Source organism: Myotis myotis, unplaced genomic scaffold (assembly GCF_014108235.1).
Source record: "Myotis myotis isolate mMyoMyo1 unplaced genomic scaffold, mMyoMyo1.p scaffold_m19_p_25, whole genome shotgun sequence".
Lineage (NCBI taxonomy): Eukaryota > Metazoa > Chordata > Mammalia > Chiroptera > Vespertilionidae > Myotis > Myotis myotis.
Window position 1 is genome coordinate 3,244,213 of NW_023416330.1, and position 20,330 is coordinate 3,264,542.

At 37.9% G+C, this 20,330-nt stretch overlaps 1 protein-coding gene across 28 annotated transcripts in view; it reads left to right on the forward strand.

Moving 5' to 3' along the window:
• Nucleotides 1-20,330, forward strand: part of KMT2C (lysine methyltransferase 2C) — a 262,590-nt gene that overhangs the window by 138,484 nt on the left and 103,776 nt on the right. For 23 of the 28 annotated variants that reach the window (XR_004975251.1, XR_004975250.1, XR_004975247.1 and 20 more), the window contains 7 exons: nt 119-290; nt 2,074-2,188; nt 13,180-13,349; nt 13,791-13,945; nt 15,232-15,345; nt 16,383-16,460; nt 18,049-18,758. Coding sequence is in view for 22 of the 28 variants with exons in the window: in XM_036356219.1 (XP_036212112.1) it covers nt 119-290; nt 2,074-2,188; nt 13,180-13,349; nt 13,791-13,945; nt 15,232-15,345; nt 16,383-16,460; nt 18,049-18,758 (1,514 nt within the window). In the remaining 6 variants the exon portion in view is untranslated. Of the gene's footprint in view, nt 1-118; nt 315-2,073; nt 2,189-13,179; nt 13,350-13,790; nt 13,946-15,231; nt 15,346-16,382; nt 16,461-18,048; nt 18,759-20,330 lie in introns of those variants that run through there. The other 5 variants (XM_036356200.1, XM_036356220.1, XM_036356217.1 and 2 more) reach the window with 4 other exon arrangements.

Consider the following 20,330-nt stretch of genomic DNA (forward strand, 5'->3'; position numbering starts at 1 on the left):
ACTTAAAGTGTCTGAAAGATTTACCATGCAAATTCCCTTAAAGTGATTTTTAAACTGTAAAGTCAGAAAATTATCAAATTCTTATACAACAATTTCATTGTTTTACTGTTAATTATAGCAAAGGAAGATGCAAACTGTGCAGTGTGCGACAGCCCGGGAGACCTGTTAGATCAGTTCTTTTGTACTACTTGTGGTCAGCACTATCATGGAATGTGCCTGGATATAGCGGTTACTCCATTAAAACGTGCAGGTTGGCAATGTCCTGAGTGCAAAGTGTGCCAGAACTGCAAGTAAGTTTTAATTTCAACTCACAGGTGTGTATTGAGTTTGTGAGAGACCTTATTTGTAGGTCCGAGAGGTTTGTGTGATGTGCTAAAGGTTGTTCAGACTGCAGCTATATTCATTCACATCGCCTTCATCATGTCTTAATTTAAGAAATAAATGCTAGGTGTGTATTAACATTTATGTTACTTTGAAACAAAGGCTACACAAAAGTAATTTTAATAATTTAAATTCCTCTGGTTGCCTAAAAAGCTAATTTAAATTTGCCAACAATTTTTAAAATGAGTAATATTAACAATTTAAAATAAATATTAGAAAACTAAAGCAACTTCTTTAGAGGGAGACCGGGGAGGGGATTTAATAGGAAAATGAACATAACTACTGAAAGTGAGTCATCTTCCTTTCCAGGAAGAACAATTAAACTAAGATCATTGTTTTTTTAAAAAAATCTATATCTCTCTGAAGACAGTTATGGTCAGTAGATCCTAGTCACCACAATACTGAAACAGAGTATTGTATGGCATTTAAACATTTGCAATGGGGTGATCTTTTCCTATTTGTTCTATTCCATCCTTCAGTCATTTCTCCAGTCTTTTCTGTGACTTATTTTCCTCATGCTACTAATCAGCATGATAGATTGGGGATGTTACCTGCATCTACAGCAGTCTTTAAATTATTTACAAGCTGAGGACTTTTTTAACTAGGAGAAATTATGCCCACCAGTCTGTTTTATTCATAATTTAATTTCTTAACAAAGCATCAGTATCTCAGAATTATGTGGAATAAGTAGGACCAAATGCTGTTATATTTTGGTAAAAATTAAAGAAAATATCAATAAACATTTATTTGGTACCTTGTATCTGTGCCTGGTTTCTTGGGAGGGAATATGAGAACTTGAAGAAAGTGCTTTTCCTATGGGATCTTTCCATGTAGCTGAAGAGATAAAATATGCAATTTTATATGTAGAATAAGAAATAACTGGAGACCAACTAACCCATCTTCCGTTTTACTTCTGTTTATCCCCAGGATTAATTCAGCATTTCCTCTCTCCGCTCTTTTTGCATTCCCCAGGTTTTCTTTCCCCTCCTCTTGAGTTAAATTCTTAGTATCTGAGAGTGATTAATAGCCAAGAATCAAGGCAGATATTTATTTTTAGTATAGTTGTTAATAATTATAAGATTGTAATTCTTACACCTATTTATTTAGTACATACTGCTTAATGAGTATTCTAAGCTCTTCAACCAGAATTATATTTAATTCTCAGAGTAACCTTTGGTAATTATTCATATTTTATACCTGAAACCAAGAGAACGCAAGTCTAAGTTATTCAGGAGTTGCATAGCTAGAAAAACAGCAGTTGAATATAAAGATAGGTCTGATGCCAGATTTGATCCTCCTTTTATTATGACTGTGTCTTCCCAGTTCACTGTTCTGAAGGGTGTTCCTTCAGCATCAACTATCAGTTATAGTTCCTTCCCAAAAGAGGATAGTATGTGATACTTAAAGATCAGAGTCAGTCATCCTGCCTTAACCCCTCCTTCTCTGTGGAATCCCCAAATGACTAAAGCAGGTGCACCCTAGGTGAGCTGTCAGTAGGAAAAGCCTGTAGGGAGCTTGGGACGAATGCTGTCACATCTAGGGGTTGCCTTTGTCATTATCTGCACATGGACAAAACAGACACTGAGGTGTTTATGAACTGGGCAATCCCAGAGTTGATTCTTTAGATGATTACTTATGTTACAAACATAAGTTTAAAAGGTCAGGCATCATTAATGCTATCTTATTTTTTAGACAATCGGGAGAAGATAGCAAGATGCTAGTGTGTGATACGTGTGACAAAGGGTATCATACTTTTTGTCTTCAACCAGTTATGAAATCAGTACCAACCAATGGCTGGAAATGCAAAGTAAGTTGTTTATTTTTTTAAGAAAAATATCAGCATCTGTATGTTTTTTAAATATATAGAGCAGACAAACCGGATACTTACACAAATTTATATACACTGCCATCAACTTTAAAATAAACAGCTCTATTGATGCATAATTGATATACAATAAACTGTAATATTTAAAGTCTATAATTTGACACATATATACCCTTATGAAACCATTGTCACCTTCAAGATAATAAACATATTCATCTCCCTTAAAAGTTTCCTGGTGCCCCTGTGAGTCCCTCCAGCTATTCACCAATCACCAACCTTATCTTCCAGGCAATCTTCTTTCTTTCACTGTACATTAGTTTGCATTTTCCAGAGTTTTATATAAAGAACATTATATGGTATATAATCTCTTTTTTGTTCTGGCTTTTAAACTCAGTATAATTATTTTGAGATTCACCCATATAGTTGACAAGTAGTGGAGATACCACGATTTGTTTATTGAATTGCTTGTTGGTGAACATTGGGGTTGTTTACAATTTCAGGCTGTTACAAAATGCTGCTGAATCTATTAACACGCATAAGTGTTTATGGCTTAAAATTTTTTTGTAAATGATTTATCTTTAATCCTCCCAGAAAGTCTGAAATAGATAGTATCACCATATGAGGATACTGAAACGGAGATATATTTTTAAAATTTAAAATCCAGAGATAAAATACATTGAATTTCTATAGGGAAGTTTCTAGGTGGTTTTACAGTGATTTTATGTATGTATGTTTGTAACACTTGCATTGACTATTTGGAATCATTATATATGCATAAGTATATGCATATTGTGCCTCCCCCGTGGTGGTTTTAGTAAGTGATGATTGACTTAGATATTAATTTTTTTAGGTGTTGTTTAAAGTTTCTCTTGGATTTTAAGAGACAAGATCTATAGACATTTTTTCCATCAGTTAAGATATTATGCTTGATATTACATAGTACATATCATTATTGATCGTACATATCACATTACTAAATCATTTCCAGTTAACACACTCTGTCTTTCTGCAGTTATTTTTAATTCTTTCTGGATATTCTTTGAGTCAGTGATTCTCTGTTCTTCCATCTATTTTGGTATTTGCATATTTATGACCCTGAGTGTTCCATGCTGATCTCTTTAAGCTTCCTGAGGTTCTGTCTCCATAAACCTATAGGTTGGCTGACAACTCTCCTTATGGGGGGAGTTAGTATAGTATCAGGTAAACAAATTATTTGTCCATGGAAGCACAAAATATTTAAATATTTAAAGTAGAAGGTAAGAACAACTCCTTTATTTTTATTAATTTTTAAAATTTATTGGGGTGACATTGCTTAATAGGATCATATAGGTTTCAAGTGTACATTTTTCTATAATATAAGACCTGTATATTGCACTGTGTGCCCACCTTTAATTCTCAATTGACTGCTTTTTTTTTCCTGTTTAGGAGGTATTTACAAAGACATTTACTGTGACCTTTCTTTGAATGTTCTCTAGGCTGAATCAATCATAAAAGTAGTTCACATGCTTCTTTTGAAATCTGTATAGTTTAACAAATTCTAGATTATGAGCCGGTGAGAGCCTCACTTGTTCAAGTTTACTGTTTTATAAAGGCAGAATAGGAGCTAGAACTCAGGTCTCCTAATATCAGTGTAATGTTTCATCTTCTACATTATCCATCTCCCTGGGCTGTCCTATTGCACTGAGTAGCAGGGCTTTGCTCTGTAGAATTATTAAGAAATATTGCTGAGTCTCATTTTCATGTTGTACTTGGATGTAGATGGTAAATACCTGGAGACTCGAGTGTCTGCACTCCCCTCATGCTGAGGGTTTTAAAAATTATAATCTTAATTTTATAGGACAGACACGAAGCTAGGAATCAACTTCTTTTATCTACAGTAATTACAATGACTTTAAAAATAAAACTAAATAGAATTTATAGAGTAAATATTCATTTAATCTAACAAATAGTTTTGCACTGAAACAAAACAGCCAAGTCTCAGTTTAGTAGACAGACACTATCTCAGGTCCAGTTCCGCACATTAGGTTTCTTTGGCTTTAGTGATGTTGGTACTGAGAATGCCTTTGTACAGGTATTTCTATAAAAACAGTATTGATATGTGATGACCGTGTTTCCTGGTTCAGAGAAATGAGACCTCAGAAGGCCAGCAGGCAGCCCTTGAGCTTTAGATGTAATCAATGTCACTGGGTAGCTCTGAGCAGCTTTGTTCACAGGTGCACCATGGTGGGTACCGATCTAGTGGTCGCTAAAATATGGACCAGCAGTTCCTCATTGTGAGTTACTGGCGTGCTGTTTGCGGGTGCAGCTATTGCCACGAGCTGTGAATGGAGATAGAACCCTCTGCTACTCTGTGGATCTTCAGCTGAGGGCTGCGGTGCAGGTACCTGCGTCCGCCAAGCATCTCCTCCTTTGTACCGCGATTTTACTAGGTCAGATCTTGCCTCTTTCTATCTGACAGCACTTGGGACTAACAGTGATAAGCACAAGTGCTAAATGACGGTATGGAGACCTGCACTGCAGCACCTTGCAGGCCAGTTAACATTTTATTAATTATTTTAGGGTAGCATTTCCCTGAAAAACTTGAAGTTCTCAGAAAACAGCCCTCCAAGAGTACATTTGTGGTCCCTCTGCAGCCTCCCATTCTTGTCCCGTTGACTCAGAAATGCGTTTCTGGACCCCTGTCCTGGCCCTTATATTTGCCCTCCCAGTCGGCGTGTGTAGGTTTCCCTTCCTCCAGTGGGGTGGCTGGGTGGCCGAGGTGGGCCCTGGATCCCAGGGCCGGGGAGGCTTCCAGGGGGAGGCGCCTTCCGGAGATGGAAAGGTGTGGAGGCCTGAGGGAGGGAGCGAGGCGCTGGCCCGGGGGGTAGAGAGGGGTCTTTTGTCCTCCGGGGGCGGGGTCCTGTCTAGAGGGACGAGCCCTCCGGGAGAATCCCGGGATGGAGTGCGGGAGAGGGAGAGGGGGGAGACGCAGAGCGAGCCCAGCACCTGCGCCGCACCCCGGGCCAGGTGAGGATCGGCGCCTGGACCTGGCCGCAACTCACCTGGTTCTCTGGCCGTGGGCGGCGGGGGGGAGTTCCGTGGGTGGGCACTGGAGGGGAGGGAGGGGTCGTCTCCATTTAACTGCCCTCCCGTGCGCCTGCCTGGGAGGGAGGGGCCGCGGCCGCCCGTCGGCGATTCCGGTCCCCGCGTCTGCTGGACGCGGTGGTGCGGTTGGCTCTCCCGCTGCATTGCCGTCCGAGGAGAACCTGCTGTCGGACAGACGTGTACGTTCGCACTTGGTCTTCGCCGCCGCGCCTCTGCCTGCCTTCTTTCTCCGAACTAGGAAGCTGAATCGTAATTTGTTTTCTTCGATTTTTCAAAGGAAAAGGATATGTAACTATAAATTTACCTTGAGTTATAGTTTTAGCTGTCCCCAAAGTCGTTATAATTTTAAGCTTATCTGTATTTATATACATTTGACCTAATTTATTTTTAGGGTGTGCTTTAAGCATGTTCATTTCTGCCCTAATTGTATTTAATCAGATAGTTTAACCAGTGTGCTTTTTTTTGGCAAATACTTTGATACTTGAAATAGTGACTTTTTAAGGTGTAATATTTGTTTTTAATTTCATTTCAGTCCTTATTTTTTGGTTAGCTGATTCAACAGCATATAAGGATGTATATAAAATTGACTTCTGTGCTTTTTCATATCAATTTCTCCTTGTATTTTCCTTTTTTTTTAAGAAACTTATTTTGTGGCTGTTATTGAGCAAGTAGGTCAGGCCATTGTTGATACATATATTATGCCTTTTATCAATGTAAAACTGCCCGTGTAACACTTGCATTTTTCACCAGATACTTTGCTTGACAATATGGCCACAGGGGGTTTTAGTTTACCAATTGAATGATCTTTTCACATCTTTTTTATTTTGGACCCTTTGTTGTAATTTTAAATGTTTCTTCTAAAAGGTTTAATAGAGCTAACTATTTGAGATTAGTGGTTGTGATTGAGATGCTGGACTATTTTAAGACAAACTAGTTCTATTTCCTGCAATGATTTGCAATTCAGAATCTTATTTTATGAATGTTAAATTACAATGTTGAAAGTATTTTTTTTCTTCTCTCACTTCCCATTGAATGAGAATTCTTTCTTTTTCTCTCTTTTTATCTTGGTTAAGTTAACTCAGACTAATATAAACTTTGTCACCTTTTCTTTGCAAAAAAAATAAATGAAATAAATATATGTGTGTGTGTGTGTGTGTGTGTGTGTGTGTGTGTGTATATATATATATATATATCTTCTATAAATTGCAGTCTCATTTCACCTTTAATCTTTTGTCATCCTTGTTGTTCTCTAAAAGAAGAATTGTAAATTTTTTGAAATACTATATCTGAAAGAATACTGTTGTCTTAAGACAGCCATGGGCAAACTACGGCCCGCGGGCAGGATCCGGCCCATTTGAAATGAATAAAACTAAAAAAAAAAAAAAGACCATACCCTTTTATGTAATGATGTTTACTTTGAATTTATATTAGTTCACACAAACACTCCATCCATGCTTTTGTTCCTGCCCTCCGGTCCAGTTTAAGAACCCATTGTGGCCCTCTAGTCAAAAAGTTTGCTCACTCCTGTCTTATGACTACCACAAGAATTTGAATTTGGTTTGGTATAATTTTGTGTTACATCTTTTTCTTTTTTATACTTTGGAAACTATCCATCCCCATCCCCCCCCCCCCCCCCAAGAGTTTTTTCAGCTTATCACAGAAGAAAAATTTTTATTTTTTCTTTATCTCTTTTTTTTAAGTTACCTAGCTATAATCCTTTTTTGTGTGTGTGCTTAAAAGAGTTAGGGTCTTTTTGTTGTTGTTCTCATTTCTTTGTACTTGCTTCCAGGATGCCTCTGTGGCTCTACACTAATTAGTGTAGCTTTCAGTCTCCAGGTCTAGAGAAGTGTGACTAACTTTGCCTTTAAAAAAACTACCTTTTTAATATTCTCTTTAATACCATTTAGTAACATCTAGATAATTTTTGTTTCCTGCTCTTACTTCATTATCTTCTTTGTCATGGTTTTCATTATCTTGGAAAATGTCTTCAAAATTTCAGGTTTATTTCCCAAGGTTGTTCTCAGAATTCCCTTTGTCCTGGTCTCTTACTAATTTGCTCTCTGTCAGATTCTGCTGGTGTTTTTCTCAGCGACAGAATATAACCGTGCTGGGAATCGGATTGGATAGTTGTGTTTAAAAAAGAAAAAGTCTGTTCTATGGAGTTATTATAATGTGGATAAAAGGTTAGGTTGTGGTGTCAAATATCAGCTTTTCTGGTTACTAAATGCAAGATTATGGACAATTATTCAACTTTCCTGAGCCAGTTTTCCTCATGCAGAGAATGTTAATAGGACTTAGCTCACAGGGGTGTTGGGTTTAGGGAGATGTGCCTATAAAGTGGCCAGCGTAATGCCTAAAATGAGTATCCAGGTACCCATGGAATCTGCATGGAGCTTTTTGTAGTAGGCAGGCTTATCCTCTGAGCAGTCTGAAGAATGATCCTCTCCTGTTAAATTCTTCCATGCATCTCCATGATCTTTAGTCAGAATTTAACATTTGGAGGCCTGGTACCTGCCCACACTGCGTTGGAGATGGAGACGCTGGGGCTTTCACAGGCCTTCAGGGCAGTGAGGTTGCCCGCTGGAGTGTGGGTGATCTTGTCAGGAACTTTGCTGTAGACCAGTCACATGTCAGGTAGGTTTCTTTTCCCTGTTTCTCTTTCAAGAATGCTTGCGTGTTGGTATATTATACATTTAAAAAATTTTTTATTTGAAAATAATTTCAAACTTTAAAAGTTCGAAAAATAAAAGTACCCATATGTCATTTATCTAGATTCACCTATGGTTGGGGTTTCAGCGTCATCATCTTTGCCCTTTCTCTCTACTCTCTTCTCCCTCCTTACCAACACTCCTCTCCCAATATTTTTTTTTGCCTGAACCATTTGAGGGTAAGTTACATACACTGTGTTTCCTTTACCCCTAAATACTTAAGTGTGTATTTCCTAATAATAGGGATATTCTTTTTTTTTTTTTTAAATATATTTTATTGATTTTCACAGAGAGGAAGAGAGAGGGATAGAGAGTTAGAAACACTGATGAGAGAGAAACATCGATCAGCTGCCTCCCGCACACCCCCCACTGGGGATGTGCCGGCAACCAAGGTACATGCCCTTGACCAGAATCGAACCTGGGACCCTTCAGTCCGCAGGCCGACGCTCTCTCCACTGAGCCAAACCGGTCATGGCAATAGGGATATTCTTACATAATCAACACTGTTCCCTACTTCATATGTTTACATCAGTGTAGTATTTTCATCCAATCTACCATCCATGTTTCAATTTGTCACTTAATCTAAGGTCCCACATAACATTTTCTCCCTTCCCAAGCAGGGTCCAAGATCTAGTCTGGGTTAGGTATCCCATTTAGTAGTTGTGTCTCTTTTGATTCCTTTAATCTGGAAAATTTCCCAAGCTCTTCTTTGTGTTTTTTAGATTGACATTTTTGAAGAATAGTTTTCTCCCACATACCTGTTTGTTTTTCCCAAATAGAACTTTCTTCATTTTGTCTTTGTATTTCCTCATGATTATGCAGAGTTAGGCATTCTTGGCCCAAATACTGCAAAGGTGATGAGTGCCCTTCTCGGGTGTCACAGCCTGTGCACCTCACGCTCATGTCTCCTCATAGGTGATGTCAATCTGATAATCTGGTCAAGCTGCCAGCAGATTTCTCCCGTTTTCTTTTCTCCCGTGTATCGAGTAAAGCCTTGTGAGGAGACACTCTTAAGATCATGTGAATACCCTGCTCCTCATCAAAATTTCCACCAAGATTTTAGGACCCATTGCCTGATGCAGTTTTTACCCTTTGTTTGTAAAATAATGCTTTAATTAATTACTGTAGCTAATTTGTTTTGTGCTCAGATTGTCCCATATTTCCCTTTGGCAGCCTCTTGAAGCTGGGTCCCATGTCCTTGTGAGCAGCTCCTTAACATTTTGGCTAACAAGATGTTCAAGTTCATCTTACACTTCTCGTGCCCCAGCCCTGGAATCGGCCATCTCCTCTAGCTCAGGAGCCTGTAGTGGAGAAGAGGCACTAGGTTTGCCATGTCAGCAGATGGGTCAGGAATTAATGCATGTGGGCACTTCACATACATATGTACAAATACATGTACACACATAAACATAACTTTATACTCACATAATTTATAAATAATGGATGTACTCCAATAACTCCAACGCCAATCCTTCCTACTGAGGTTTTTGCCTTCTCCCATTCTTGCATGTCTGTTCTTCTGTAGTAAGAATCTGGGTCCCACCAACACCCACACATTTACTCAGTTCCGCACTGCAACAAAGAAACTTCAGTTCATTTTCAGTGATAGACTTTATTCCCCTTTTCTTATGATTTCCATTTTTAAAAGTATATAGAATACTAGCATGCCTTCAAAAGTTCTACTCAGAATTGTTATTTCCTCCTGAACCACTTCTACCACATTTACTAGCTTGCTCCTTGATTTGTCCTTCCTGTATTATTTTATAATGATAGCAGATATATTATTTTCCCTTTATACCGAAGGTAGCATATTATATGTGCTCTTTTGCTTGTTGCTTTTTTCACTTAAAAAAAGTCTGCAAATCATATCAGTTGATTTCCCTCTTCCTTTTCCTCTCCCTTCCCCTCCCCCACTTTCTTATCTGCACCATAGTTTATTCAACCAATGGGCTATGCTTGGATATTAGGTAGTTTTCCATATTTACATAACAAATGGTTCTGAAGGCAGTAACTTTATGTTTAAGGTTTTTTGAATTTTTGAGAGAAGATTTCTAGACAAATTCCTGGAAGTGGAATTACTGACTCAGGGGTGAATGCTCAAGAAATTGACAGAGATAGTGTCAAATTCCTTCCCCAGGGGCTAATGGCAGTTCACATTACCACCAGGAAAGTAATGTGTGAAAGAACAACTTTTTCTATAGCCTGGCCAACAGAGTATCATGTTCAGCTTTTGAATTTTTGCCCATTTTATGGTGAAAAATGGTATCTCAGTGTAGTTTAATTTTCATTTCTCTTTTGAGTGAAGTTGATAACTTTTTTATGTGCGTAAGGGTAATTTTTACCTTCTTCTATATGAGTGTTGCCTATTATCCTTGAAGATTTTGATTTTTTTTTTACCCCCCGCCCCCAATTTAAGTGTTCTTTGTATATTGGGGACATAAGGCCTTTATTTGTGTTATATGATGCAAATATTTCCTTCCAGTTAGTTAATTTCCCTTTTCACTTTGCTAATGTTATGTTTTTGCCACACAATATAGCCAGATTTATCATTTTCTATTACTTCTGGATTTTTTGAGTTAGAATCATCCTTCCTTACACTGAGGTTATAGAAGAGTTCTTTTTTTGTTGTTAATTCTCACCGAGGAATCCTCACCAAGGATATTTTTCCCATTGATTTTTAGAGAGAGTGGGAGGGAGGGAGTGAGGGAGGGAGAGAGAGAGAGAGAGAGAGAGAGAGAAGACATCAATGTGAGAGAGACACATCTATTGGTTGCCTCCCACACATGCTGTGACTGGAGCCAGGGATTGAGCCTGCAATCAGGGTACGTTCCCTTGACCAGAATTGAAGCCGAGACCCTTTAGTTTGTGGGCCAACGCTCTAACCACTGAACAACCAGCTAGGTTGAAGAGTTCATATTATCTTCCAGTTTTTGCATCACTTTATTTTTCACTTTTAGCTCTAGTCCACTTGGAGTTGCTGCTTGTGTATGATTTGAAGTATCATTTTCCAGGTGGCTATCCAGTTGCCCACAAACCAGACAGTAAAAGACTCTCTTTGCCCCATCCACTTTGAGATTCCAGATCAGAGTTCTAGATTGGGTTGGGGTTTATTTTTGGAATTGCTAGTCTGTTCCATGGATCTTTCTGTTACCATCCTGTTTCAAGTCTAGAGGCTCTGCAGTGTGTGGAAGTATCGTCCCCTTTCAGAACCTTTTAATTTCATGTATTTCCTGGCTGTTCTTTTGTTTACTTTTCCTTATGAACTCTATATCAACTTACCTAACTACATAAAAAACATCATTGGAGTTTTTATTGGGATCACTTTAAAATTTTTAATTGAGTTAGGGGAGAAATGACATCTTGATGATAAGACATCCTAACCATGAACAGGTATGTCTTTGCGTTTGTGCAGATCTAGTTAGGCGTCCTCTAATAGCGCTTGTAATTCTCTTTGTATAGGTTCATTCTTAAGTATTCTATCCATTTTGTTGCTGTTATAAGTGAGATTTTCTCATTTATTATACCTTTTAACTGGTTGTTATTTGTGTGTATATTCTTTTTATTTATCATTGCTTGTTTTATATCATGCTACTTTCTTAAGTTCTTTTATATTGAATTTGTGATCAGTTCTCTAGGATTTTCAAATATATTATCTTGACATCTACAATACTGCTTTATTTCTTCTTATTACTCTACCTTGGTTTTGTTTCAATGTTTACATTAAGTTCAGAATCATGTTAAATAGTAGTGAATCGAGTACACATCCTTGCTTCAGTGGGAATACCTCTAGGGTTCCCCAGTTAAATAAAATGCTGGCTTTAGAGTTGATGTATGTATGTTTATCACATTAAGGAAATACCCACCCACTTTTATTTTCTTAAGAGTTCTTTAAATTAGGAATGGGTTTTGATCTTTTTCCAAAGGCTTTTCAGAATCTATTGAAATTATTCTCAGACCTAAGAATATGTTAAATTTTATTAATAGATTTTCTTTTTAAAAAATATGCTCTTAATGATTTTGTTTTTTAAGAGAGAGAGATAGGAAGGGAGAAGGAGAGAGACAGACCGAAACATTGATGTGAGAAACATCAGTTGGCTGCCTTCAGCATGCCACCTACCAGGGTTTGAGCCCACAACCTGGGCATGTGCCCTTAGTGGAATCAACTGGCGACCTCTTGGTGCGTGGGATGATGCTCAACAAACTTGAGCCACACCTACTGGGCGGATTTCTAATATTTAACCGTCCTTGTATTTCACCATCCTTGCTTAAAATCCACTAGGATGTGGCTTATTATTTTCCTGTTTGCTACTGGAGTCTATTTGTAATATTATTCAGGATTTTTGCATTAATATTAGTGCATTCATATGATACCTGTAAGACTTCAGCAGATTTATGGCTCATGCTAGTTTCTCTTTTTTGGTGAGCAAGTTTTTTCATGTCAACCCAGCAGCTCAAAAAGATACAGCTCCTTTTGTTGGTGTTTTAGATCAGAAAGCCACGGTAGGTAATGAGAGCCCCGCAGTCTTGCGCCCAGGGCTTTAAGGCAGACTAACTCATAGGCACAAAGGAGGGTTTGGGCTGGCCTTCGGAGGCCTGGCACTTGGTAAAAAGCTCTATTTTGAAAAGAATAGTGCCATTCTGTTCAGAAAATACGAGAAGCCATAGTTGGATTTTGATGCAGAGTGATTATTTTCACAATTTTAGACACCAAGTCATTTGGAATGGGTGGTGATACTTCTTTAGTGTGAATCCTTGTTTTTGGTGTCTAAGCTACCCATAGCAAATGGAGCACCCTAGCAGCACCAATTTGCATTCTGCAATGGGGGTTTAGCAGATGTATTCCACATAAGCTACTTCCTGATTCTGGAATATGCTCCATTTTTTTTTTTTTTTAAGTTGGAGTAGCTCTTGGGCTTTCCCCCCTTCTTATTTATGTTTACTTGGATGTCTCCATCCCCTATTTATATTTTCTTAGAGGTTTTAGCTCAAATTGAGTGATGTCTTATCAGAGGCTCAAAACAAATTGCTTTTTCAAAAATATATACCCTTAATTAGCATCATGAAAATGAAAGCTTAATGTATAATCTATGAATGTTTCATTGAGTTCCAAATGGTATATACAAGGACTGTAATACATATGCTTAACACCCTGGTTTTGTTTTCATTTCTCCTGGCGTTTAGAATTGCAGAATTTGTGTAGAGTGTGGCACACGGTCTAGCTCTCAGTGGCACCACAATTGCCTGGTGTGTGACAGTTGTTACCAGCAGCAGGACAACTTGTGTCCTTTCTGCGGGAAGTGCTACAACCCAGAACTGCAGAAAGACATGCTTCACTGTAATATGTGCAAAAGGTAAGAAGACATTTGCCATTGAAGTGTTGTGTTAGTTCCTCTGTGTGATCGTCCTCTGCCATGTATCTGTGCTCTGAGCTTTATCACTCTAATGTTCCTTTTAGTACTGAGTGCTGCTGTAGGTGAAGTTAAGTCACATTTTCATGAATCTGAAAGGCGTAAGGAACTGAATGGGCAAAAGATAAGACAAGACCAGAAATGAGCATTAAGAGGGGGAACTGAAGAGGAAATAGTTTGACAATATGGAAGTAAAAGTATGTCAGCACCTCTCATGACATGCAGAAACGCCCATTCCTTAAATAGGTCCTTCCCCAGTTGCCAACCCCTATAACCTCTCTCTCTCATCCCCAACCTCTCCTTTGCCCAGTTTTTCAGCAATTGCTTCTCTTTGCCCTACGTTATGAACTAGAACATTTTATCTAAAAATATTTATCACTGCAGGTGGATTCACTTAGAATGTGACAAACCAACGGATCAGGAACTGGACTCTCAGTTCAGAGAAGAGTATATCTGCACATACTGCAAACACTTAGCAGCAGCCGAGATGGATGCGCTGCAGCCAGGTGATGGTGTGGAGATGGCCGACATCACTGCAGGTACACTTGGGCCCAGCCAACCACCAGTATACTGCTTTAGTGATAATGGGTGACTTCTGTGTGCCAGGTCCCATCTTACTCTTAATTTCTCAGCCTTTAAATACACACATGACCCTGATACCTGTGTCTGATGGCTGACATCTCATCTAGCTTCTCACAACTGTTCTCCGGATGTTCGAATCCAGGACTGTTGTGCTTTACTCCAAGCATATTCTTTGAGCCAACAGTGCAGGTTCCTCCAGGTTTGGTAATAGGACTTAATTTGCGCTTCAAAATCTGGGTTATTTCACTCTAAACAAGTTTTAGTTTTATAATTTTGTTCTTATATGTTAATTTTCACTTCTAGAGTCCCAAATTTTGCTCAGGTATTTTAGTAGTGTACTGTTAGCTATAAATATGATTACAAGATTCTTAGATGGTGAAGAAACAGACCTTCTTGCCATTGTTTTTCATTTTCATCAGTATGCATGACAACTTCTATAAAAGTCTCTGTGTTATTATCTGCAAAGGGATTAAATAGATGCATCTTAATTACTCATATTATTCCTGTATGCATCAGTATACAGTTGTTGAATATCCTTTTAAAATAATAAAATGTCAGTTACTTTTTTGTTTGTTTGTTGATTTCAGAGAGAGGAAGGGAGAGGGAGAGAGGGATAAAAATGAGAAAGAATTATTGATTGGCTGCCTCATTCACACCCCCTACTGGGGATTGAGCCCACAACCCAGGCATGTGTCCTGACTGGAATGGAACCTTGGCCTCTTGGTTCATGGCTTGATGCTCAACCACTGAGCCACACTGGCTGGGTACCAGTTACCTCTTAATTCATTATGCTATCCATATTTTTATTTTATTTATTATTTATTTTTTTCAAAAAATTTTTTTGATTTCAGAGAGAAGGAAGAGGGAGAGAGATATAGAAACATCAATGATGAGAGAGAATCATTGATTGGCTGCCTCCTGCATGCCCCAAAACTGGGGATCAAGCCTGCAACTCGGCATATGCTCTGACCAGGAATTGAACTGTGTCTTCCTGGTTCATAGGTTGATGCTCAGCCACTGAGCCATACTGGCCGGGCTACTTTCCATGTTTTAAAATAAGTAAAGATATGTTGGGTTCAAAATAGTAAAATATGAAGAAGAGTTTATGATATTTTTGGTGATAATTTACCCTCACTAAAGCAACGTAGTAACTGTTGACTTAGTTAACAACAACAACAACAGAACAAAAACAAAACCAGGAAAAGTCATTCTGAGCTAAAGAATAAATACATTTCTGTTACAGATTATAACAATGAAATGGAAGTGGAAGGCTCTGAAGACCCTGTGGTGTTTCTCGAGCAAGCAGTTACTAAAGACACCCGCGGCCAAGAGTCTACATCTGGAATTGTTCCAGATGGTAAGAGTGTTTTCCATAATGAATAGAGCCCGTTTTCTGGAGAAAATGTGGGTACAGCGAATATGTGAATGTCTGCTGAAATTTTAGTATCCTAAATAAAAATTAGCCAAGATATACATACTGCTTAGGAAACTGTTTAGAGAGGAGCTTTTAGTAAAATAACCTTAGACAGAAATCAATAGGGGAAAGGGTACGGATATATTTGTAGTTGAGTTGTAACCTAGACTTAATCACAAATAAATTATTTGTTTAGGGATCAATTGATTTTCATTAAAAAGTGATCTATAATAATAAAAGCATAATATGCTAATTAGACCGGAAGTCCTTCCCGAGGACCTTCTGGACGAAGCCGCGGGGTGGGGGAGGGGCGAGCCCCTTGCACGAATTTTGTGCATCAGGCCTCTAGTTTGTAAAAAAACCCAAAAAAGTAATTTGTTATTTTCTACTTCTGAGTTATACTTGTTAATTACTAACTAGAGCCATTCCTGATTGTGAGATATTCCATGCTGAGATAATGAAAAATTTATTTGAGGTCATCTTAGCAATCCTGTTGAGGGTTGTTTTAGTTATTTCAATTAAGCTTTTTTCAAAATTGATAATATTACTGCACTTGAGGATCTGAAATTAATGAGAGACCAGGTTGAGGGATAAACTACTTCTTAAACTTAAATCTTGGGCTCATTTGATAGTTTTTGGTAGTTTATGTAAAATTGTGTATTTTATAGATTGAATATAATTATTGAGAATTTTCTGAGATTAACTTCATATTTAACAACTTATTAAAAGGTATGTAACGTAAAAAAAGTAAGACAAAAGGCTCTCTATAACAATAAGTCTCATAGTGCGTATTCAGAATCCTCATTCTTTTTCATACCCATCTTTACACCCTGCTTACTAAGAAATAGTAGCATGATGTTCTGTGCTTATATTGGAAATTGGCCTTTGACAATAGGATAAAAATGTTAAGTTACTTGGAAAGAGCAGGGTTTGGGAAATTTGACTCCTTGCTGGAGATTCCACGCATGTGTTATTCCCAGCAGTTCTGATCCATGCTGGAGAACAGCAGAAGAGCAATCTGCCAGAAGGTCTGGACACACAGGGGCTTCTCACTTCTGGTAAGCGGCATGTTCCTATGGTCTGTTTGCTCCCATTACAACCATAACCATATCCTGTATGGTTTCTATACAGATTGGTCATTGTCGATTGCCTTTCAAAATTAATATACCCAAATAATTATTTACTACTGCTTACATTCTCTAAAAAGAATTGCTAAATCAAGTGTTCATTATTTAGGCAAGTTAAAATCATTGTATTAAACTAGCTGACTATAATTGAACTGTGTGTTTATATTTCTATCTTAATACTTCCTAGCATAGAACAGAAGGAATATATTTGTGGTCTCTACATGTGTTACATAGGTTCCTCTTTGCCAGTGTGACTTGAGGCTGTTGGTCTTCTGTTAGCATATGACTTAGGCTTCCTATAGCATTACGATAAGGTTTTTTCATTTGAGTCACTCAAATGGTACTTTTGGTTTTAAACCCTTAAGCATTTACTTTTCATGTGTGTTTAATTTTGTATTAAGTATTTTTGAAGGATTTTTGTGTTTAAAAATACTAGGTACAGTCCTGGCTGGTTTTGCTCAGTCCCATTGGCCTTCGGACTGAAGGGTCCTGGGTTTGATTCTGGTCAAGGGCATATGCCCAGGTTGCGGGCCTGATCCACAGTGGGGTGCGTGCAGGAGGCAGCCAATCAGTGATTCTCTCTCATTGATGTTTCTGTCCCTCTCTCCCTCTTCTGCTCTAAATCAATAAAAATGTATTAAAAAATAACTTAAAAAGGTACAATCAGATTTATTTGATGTTTTTTCTTTATCCTCAACTATAGTCTTCCAATAAAGTGGAAATGAGAAGTGAGATTTCATTCTGATACAAGGATGTAGATAAATTTCATTCACCATGGTAAATCATAAAGGAGGAATTAGTGTGTTTGTTAATGTAACTTAGAAATTACCACGATGGTATTCGAAATACTAAGTGCTTTTTACTAAGTCAGTGGTCTTACTTGATAGGGCACTTAGGGCTGTCGATTGGACCCCTGAAGTTACTGTTAAGTAAGATTGGGTTAATGGTCCAACACACTAGTCCCCTGATTTAAAATTTACTAGTCAGCAACTGGAAATACTTCTCATATATAACACATGCCTTGAGTAGGTTAGCAGGTACAGCTGAGCAAAATCTTTTCTGTCTGTGGTCATTACACATTTGAGTCTACAGAGCTTTGTTTACATCTGGGTGCCTGCTGTTGCAGAATAGCCTTATATTCTGGACTAGTAGTCTTCACTTTAACTTGGAGACCTTACATAACATCTCTGAACTTCATTTCCTAGTTGTTAAATGAGTATAACTTCACCTACAAAGTTTTAAATAGTTTTGTAAGTGCTCAATTTATAAAACACCTATACATGTTATAGAAATTCTGTTTTAATATTCTTACCAGAAATACCTTACACCTTGGGGATCCTATTTTATGTGATAATTTTGTAGGTTTTCTAGTCTGATCTGCGATTAATCTGCCCAAGCCTATTATTTTTAAGCCACAAAGCTACAGACATATAAGACATTCATGTCTTACAACTACTCCTAGTTAGAAATTTAAAAATTCATATGTACATTAACATAACAAATATTTCAACTTTTGTAGAATCATCTCAAGATAAAATGCATCCTGAATTGGAAAATCGGATTTCTCATGCAGTTGATAATGAAAAAGTGGAAATGTCTTCTAAAGTGATACATACTTGTGATGAAAATCAAAATGAAAACAAAATGGATGTGTCGGGAAACGTCAACATCCTGGCACACCCGGTCACTGCACAAGAGGAGCTGCAGTTGTCAGAGGAACCTCAGGTGGTGGCATCCACTGAGGAGTCCAGGCCTCCAAATTCAATCATGGACTCCGTCACCATTCCACCAGAAACCTTGGTGTCCTCCCGTGAGGACAGTACTGTATGCCCTATGGAACGCTTAGCTGGAGAAAGGGTACAAGAAGAAATGGAAAAGAAAGTTAGTTCTGAATCTTCCGCTGCCTTCATGGACTTTGAAACGACTCCTGCAGTTGAGAGTTGTGTGAAGGATGGCTTATGCCAAGACAAATCTGTAAAGTTCCCGCCTGAGACGGAGTTACCATTTCCATCGGCCGTGGACATAAGCAAGGCCCACGCGCCTTCCTCTCCACCTCGTTCCTCGGACTCGCCTTCCCACGACATGCTGCACCGTTACCCTTCAGCGCTCAGTGCTTCTGTTGGAAACATCCTGCCAACCACTTACTTTTCAGTCACTCCGAAAATTGGCATGGGTAAACCAGCTATTACCAAAAGGAAGTTTTCTCCCGGTAGACCCCGTTCTAAACAGGTAGGGTGATTTTAAAAATGTTGACAAACCATGTTGGAGCATTTCTGTAAAACAAGGTGTATGTGTGGCTTTGGAGGGCAATATTTTTTGCCTTCAGGTTGAACTTAATGTAGTGTTAACTTAGGTATATGGGCCATTTAAAAAAAAATGCTGTGAATGAAGCAGTAAACTTGAAGTGATCTTATTTGGAATTTCAACTCATTTGTGATATATAAATGTAACCTATTTGCAGTTACAATAGAACCCTTTAAAAGAAACAGTAAAGTTTTGGGTATAGTGCAGCTGACATTTCAACTTAGGACTTACATCAGTGGTTTCATGGAAAAATCTTAGAATTGTCTTATTGATTTTCAGGAAGTGAAGGGAGCTCCTTCTGAAATTGTTTTAGGTAATGTGGGCTCTACCTCTAGAGCAGTGGTTCTCAACCTTCCTAATGCCGCGACCCTTTAATACAGTTCCTCATGTTGTGGTGACCCCCAACCATAAAATTATTTTCGTTGCTACTTCATAACTAATTTTGCTACTGTTATGAATTGTAATGTAAATATCTGATATGCAGGATGTATTTTCATTGTTACAAATTGAACATAATTAAGGCATAGTGATTAGTCACAAAAACAATATGTAATTATATATGTGTTTTCCAATGGTCTTAGGCGACCCCTGTGAAAGGGTCGTTCAACCCCCCAAAGGGGTCGCGCCCCACAGGTTGAGAACCACTGCTCTAGAGGGTAAGTTCCAGTTCTTTTTAAGTGGCACTTAAGCGAAACTACATGCAAAGTGAAGACGCCATATCTAAGACTGATTTATTCTACAAAATCCTACTTAAGTTTTTATAAAATGGCCAGATATCAAATAGTGCATAAGTGTTTAGTCAAAATGATAATTTGAATTTTCAAGTCTCATGACTTAAATTGATGAAAATTTTGACTTTTTATAGGATTAGTATCTTGGTCATTTATTTTGGAATTATAAGATCAGTAGGAAGACAAAATTGTATTTTATTTTAATGTGAGAATTAGTCTCCTCTAAATAAAGTCCAGATATATTTTTATTTTGTAAATACGGCACATTACAGTTATAAACCAGGAGAGATTTTTATTCTCAAACCAGTTTTCCTGCTCCTTAGTCTTCTCTTGTTTTCATTTTCTTTTGTTTGTTTTTCTTGTCTTTTTTATTTCTTGAATAGATATATAGTAATTACGTAGTTTTGGCTCTGAAAAGATCTTAGCAATGGAAATTTGATTCTCACATTTAATTTTGGTCCAGATAATTTACATTCTTTAAGAATATAAATTCTTTACATTCTTTATTCACAAATAAGTAAATACAGCATTTCTCCTTATTTAGAAACTTCTGTTCCAACTGAGAAACCGTTAGGATTATTTTTCTGTTGACTTATGTTCTAAAATTGTGTGTGTGTGTGTGTGTGTGTTTCCAGGTTTATCCCATTTATATGAGCCATGTCCCCATATTTGCTATTGCTTCTCCTGTGTCCTCTTTTACCCCTAATCTGGTAGTGTCTTGCCTCCTGTTTATCTCACTACTGCTTCATAATCCGCTGCTAATCTC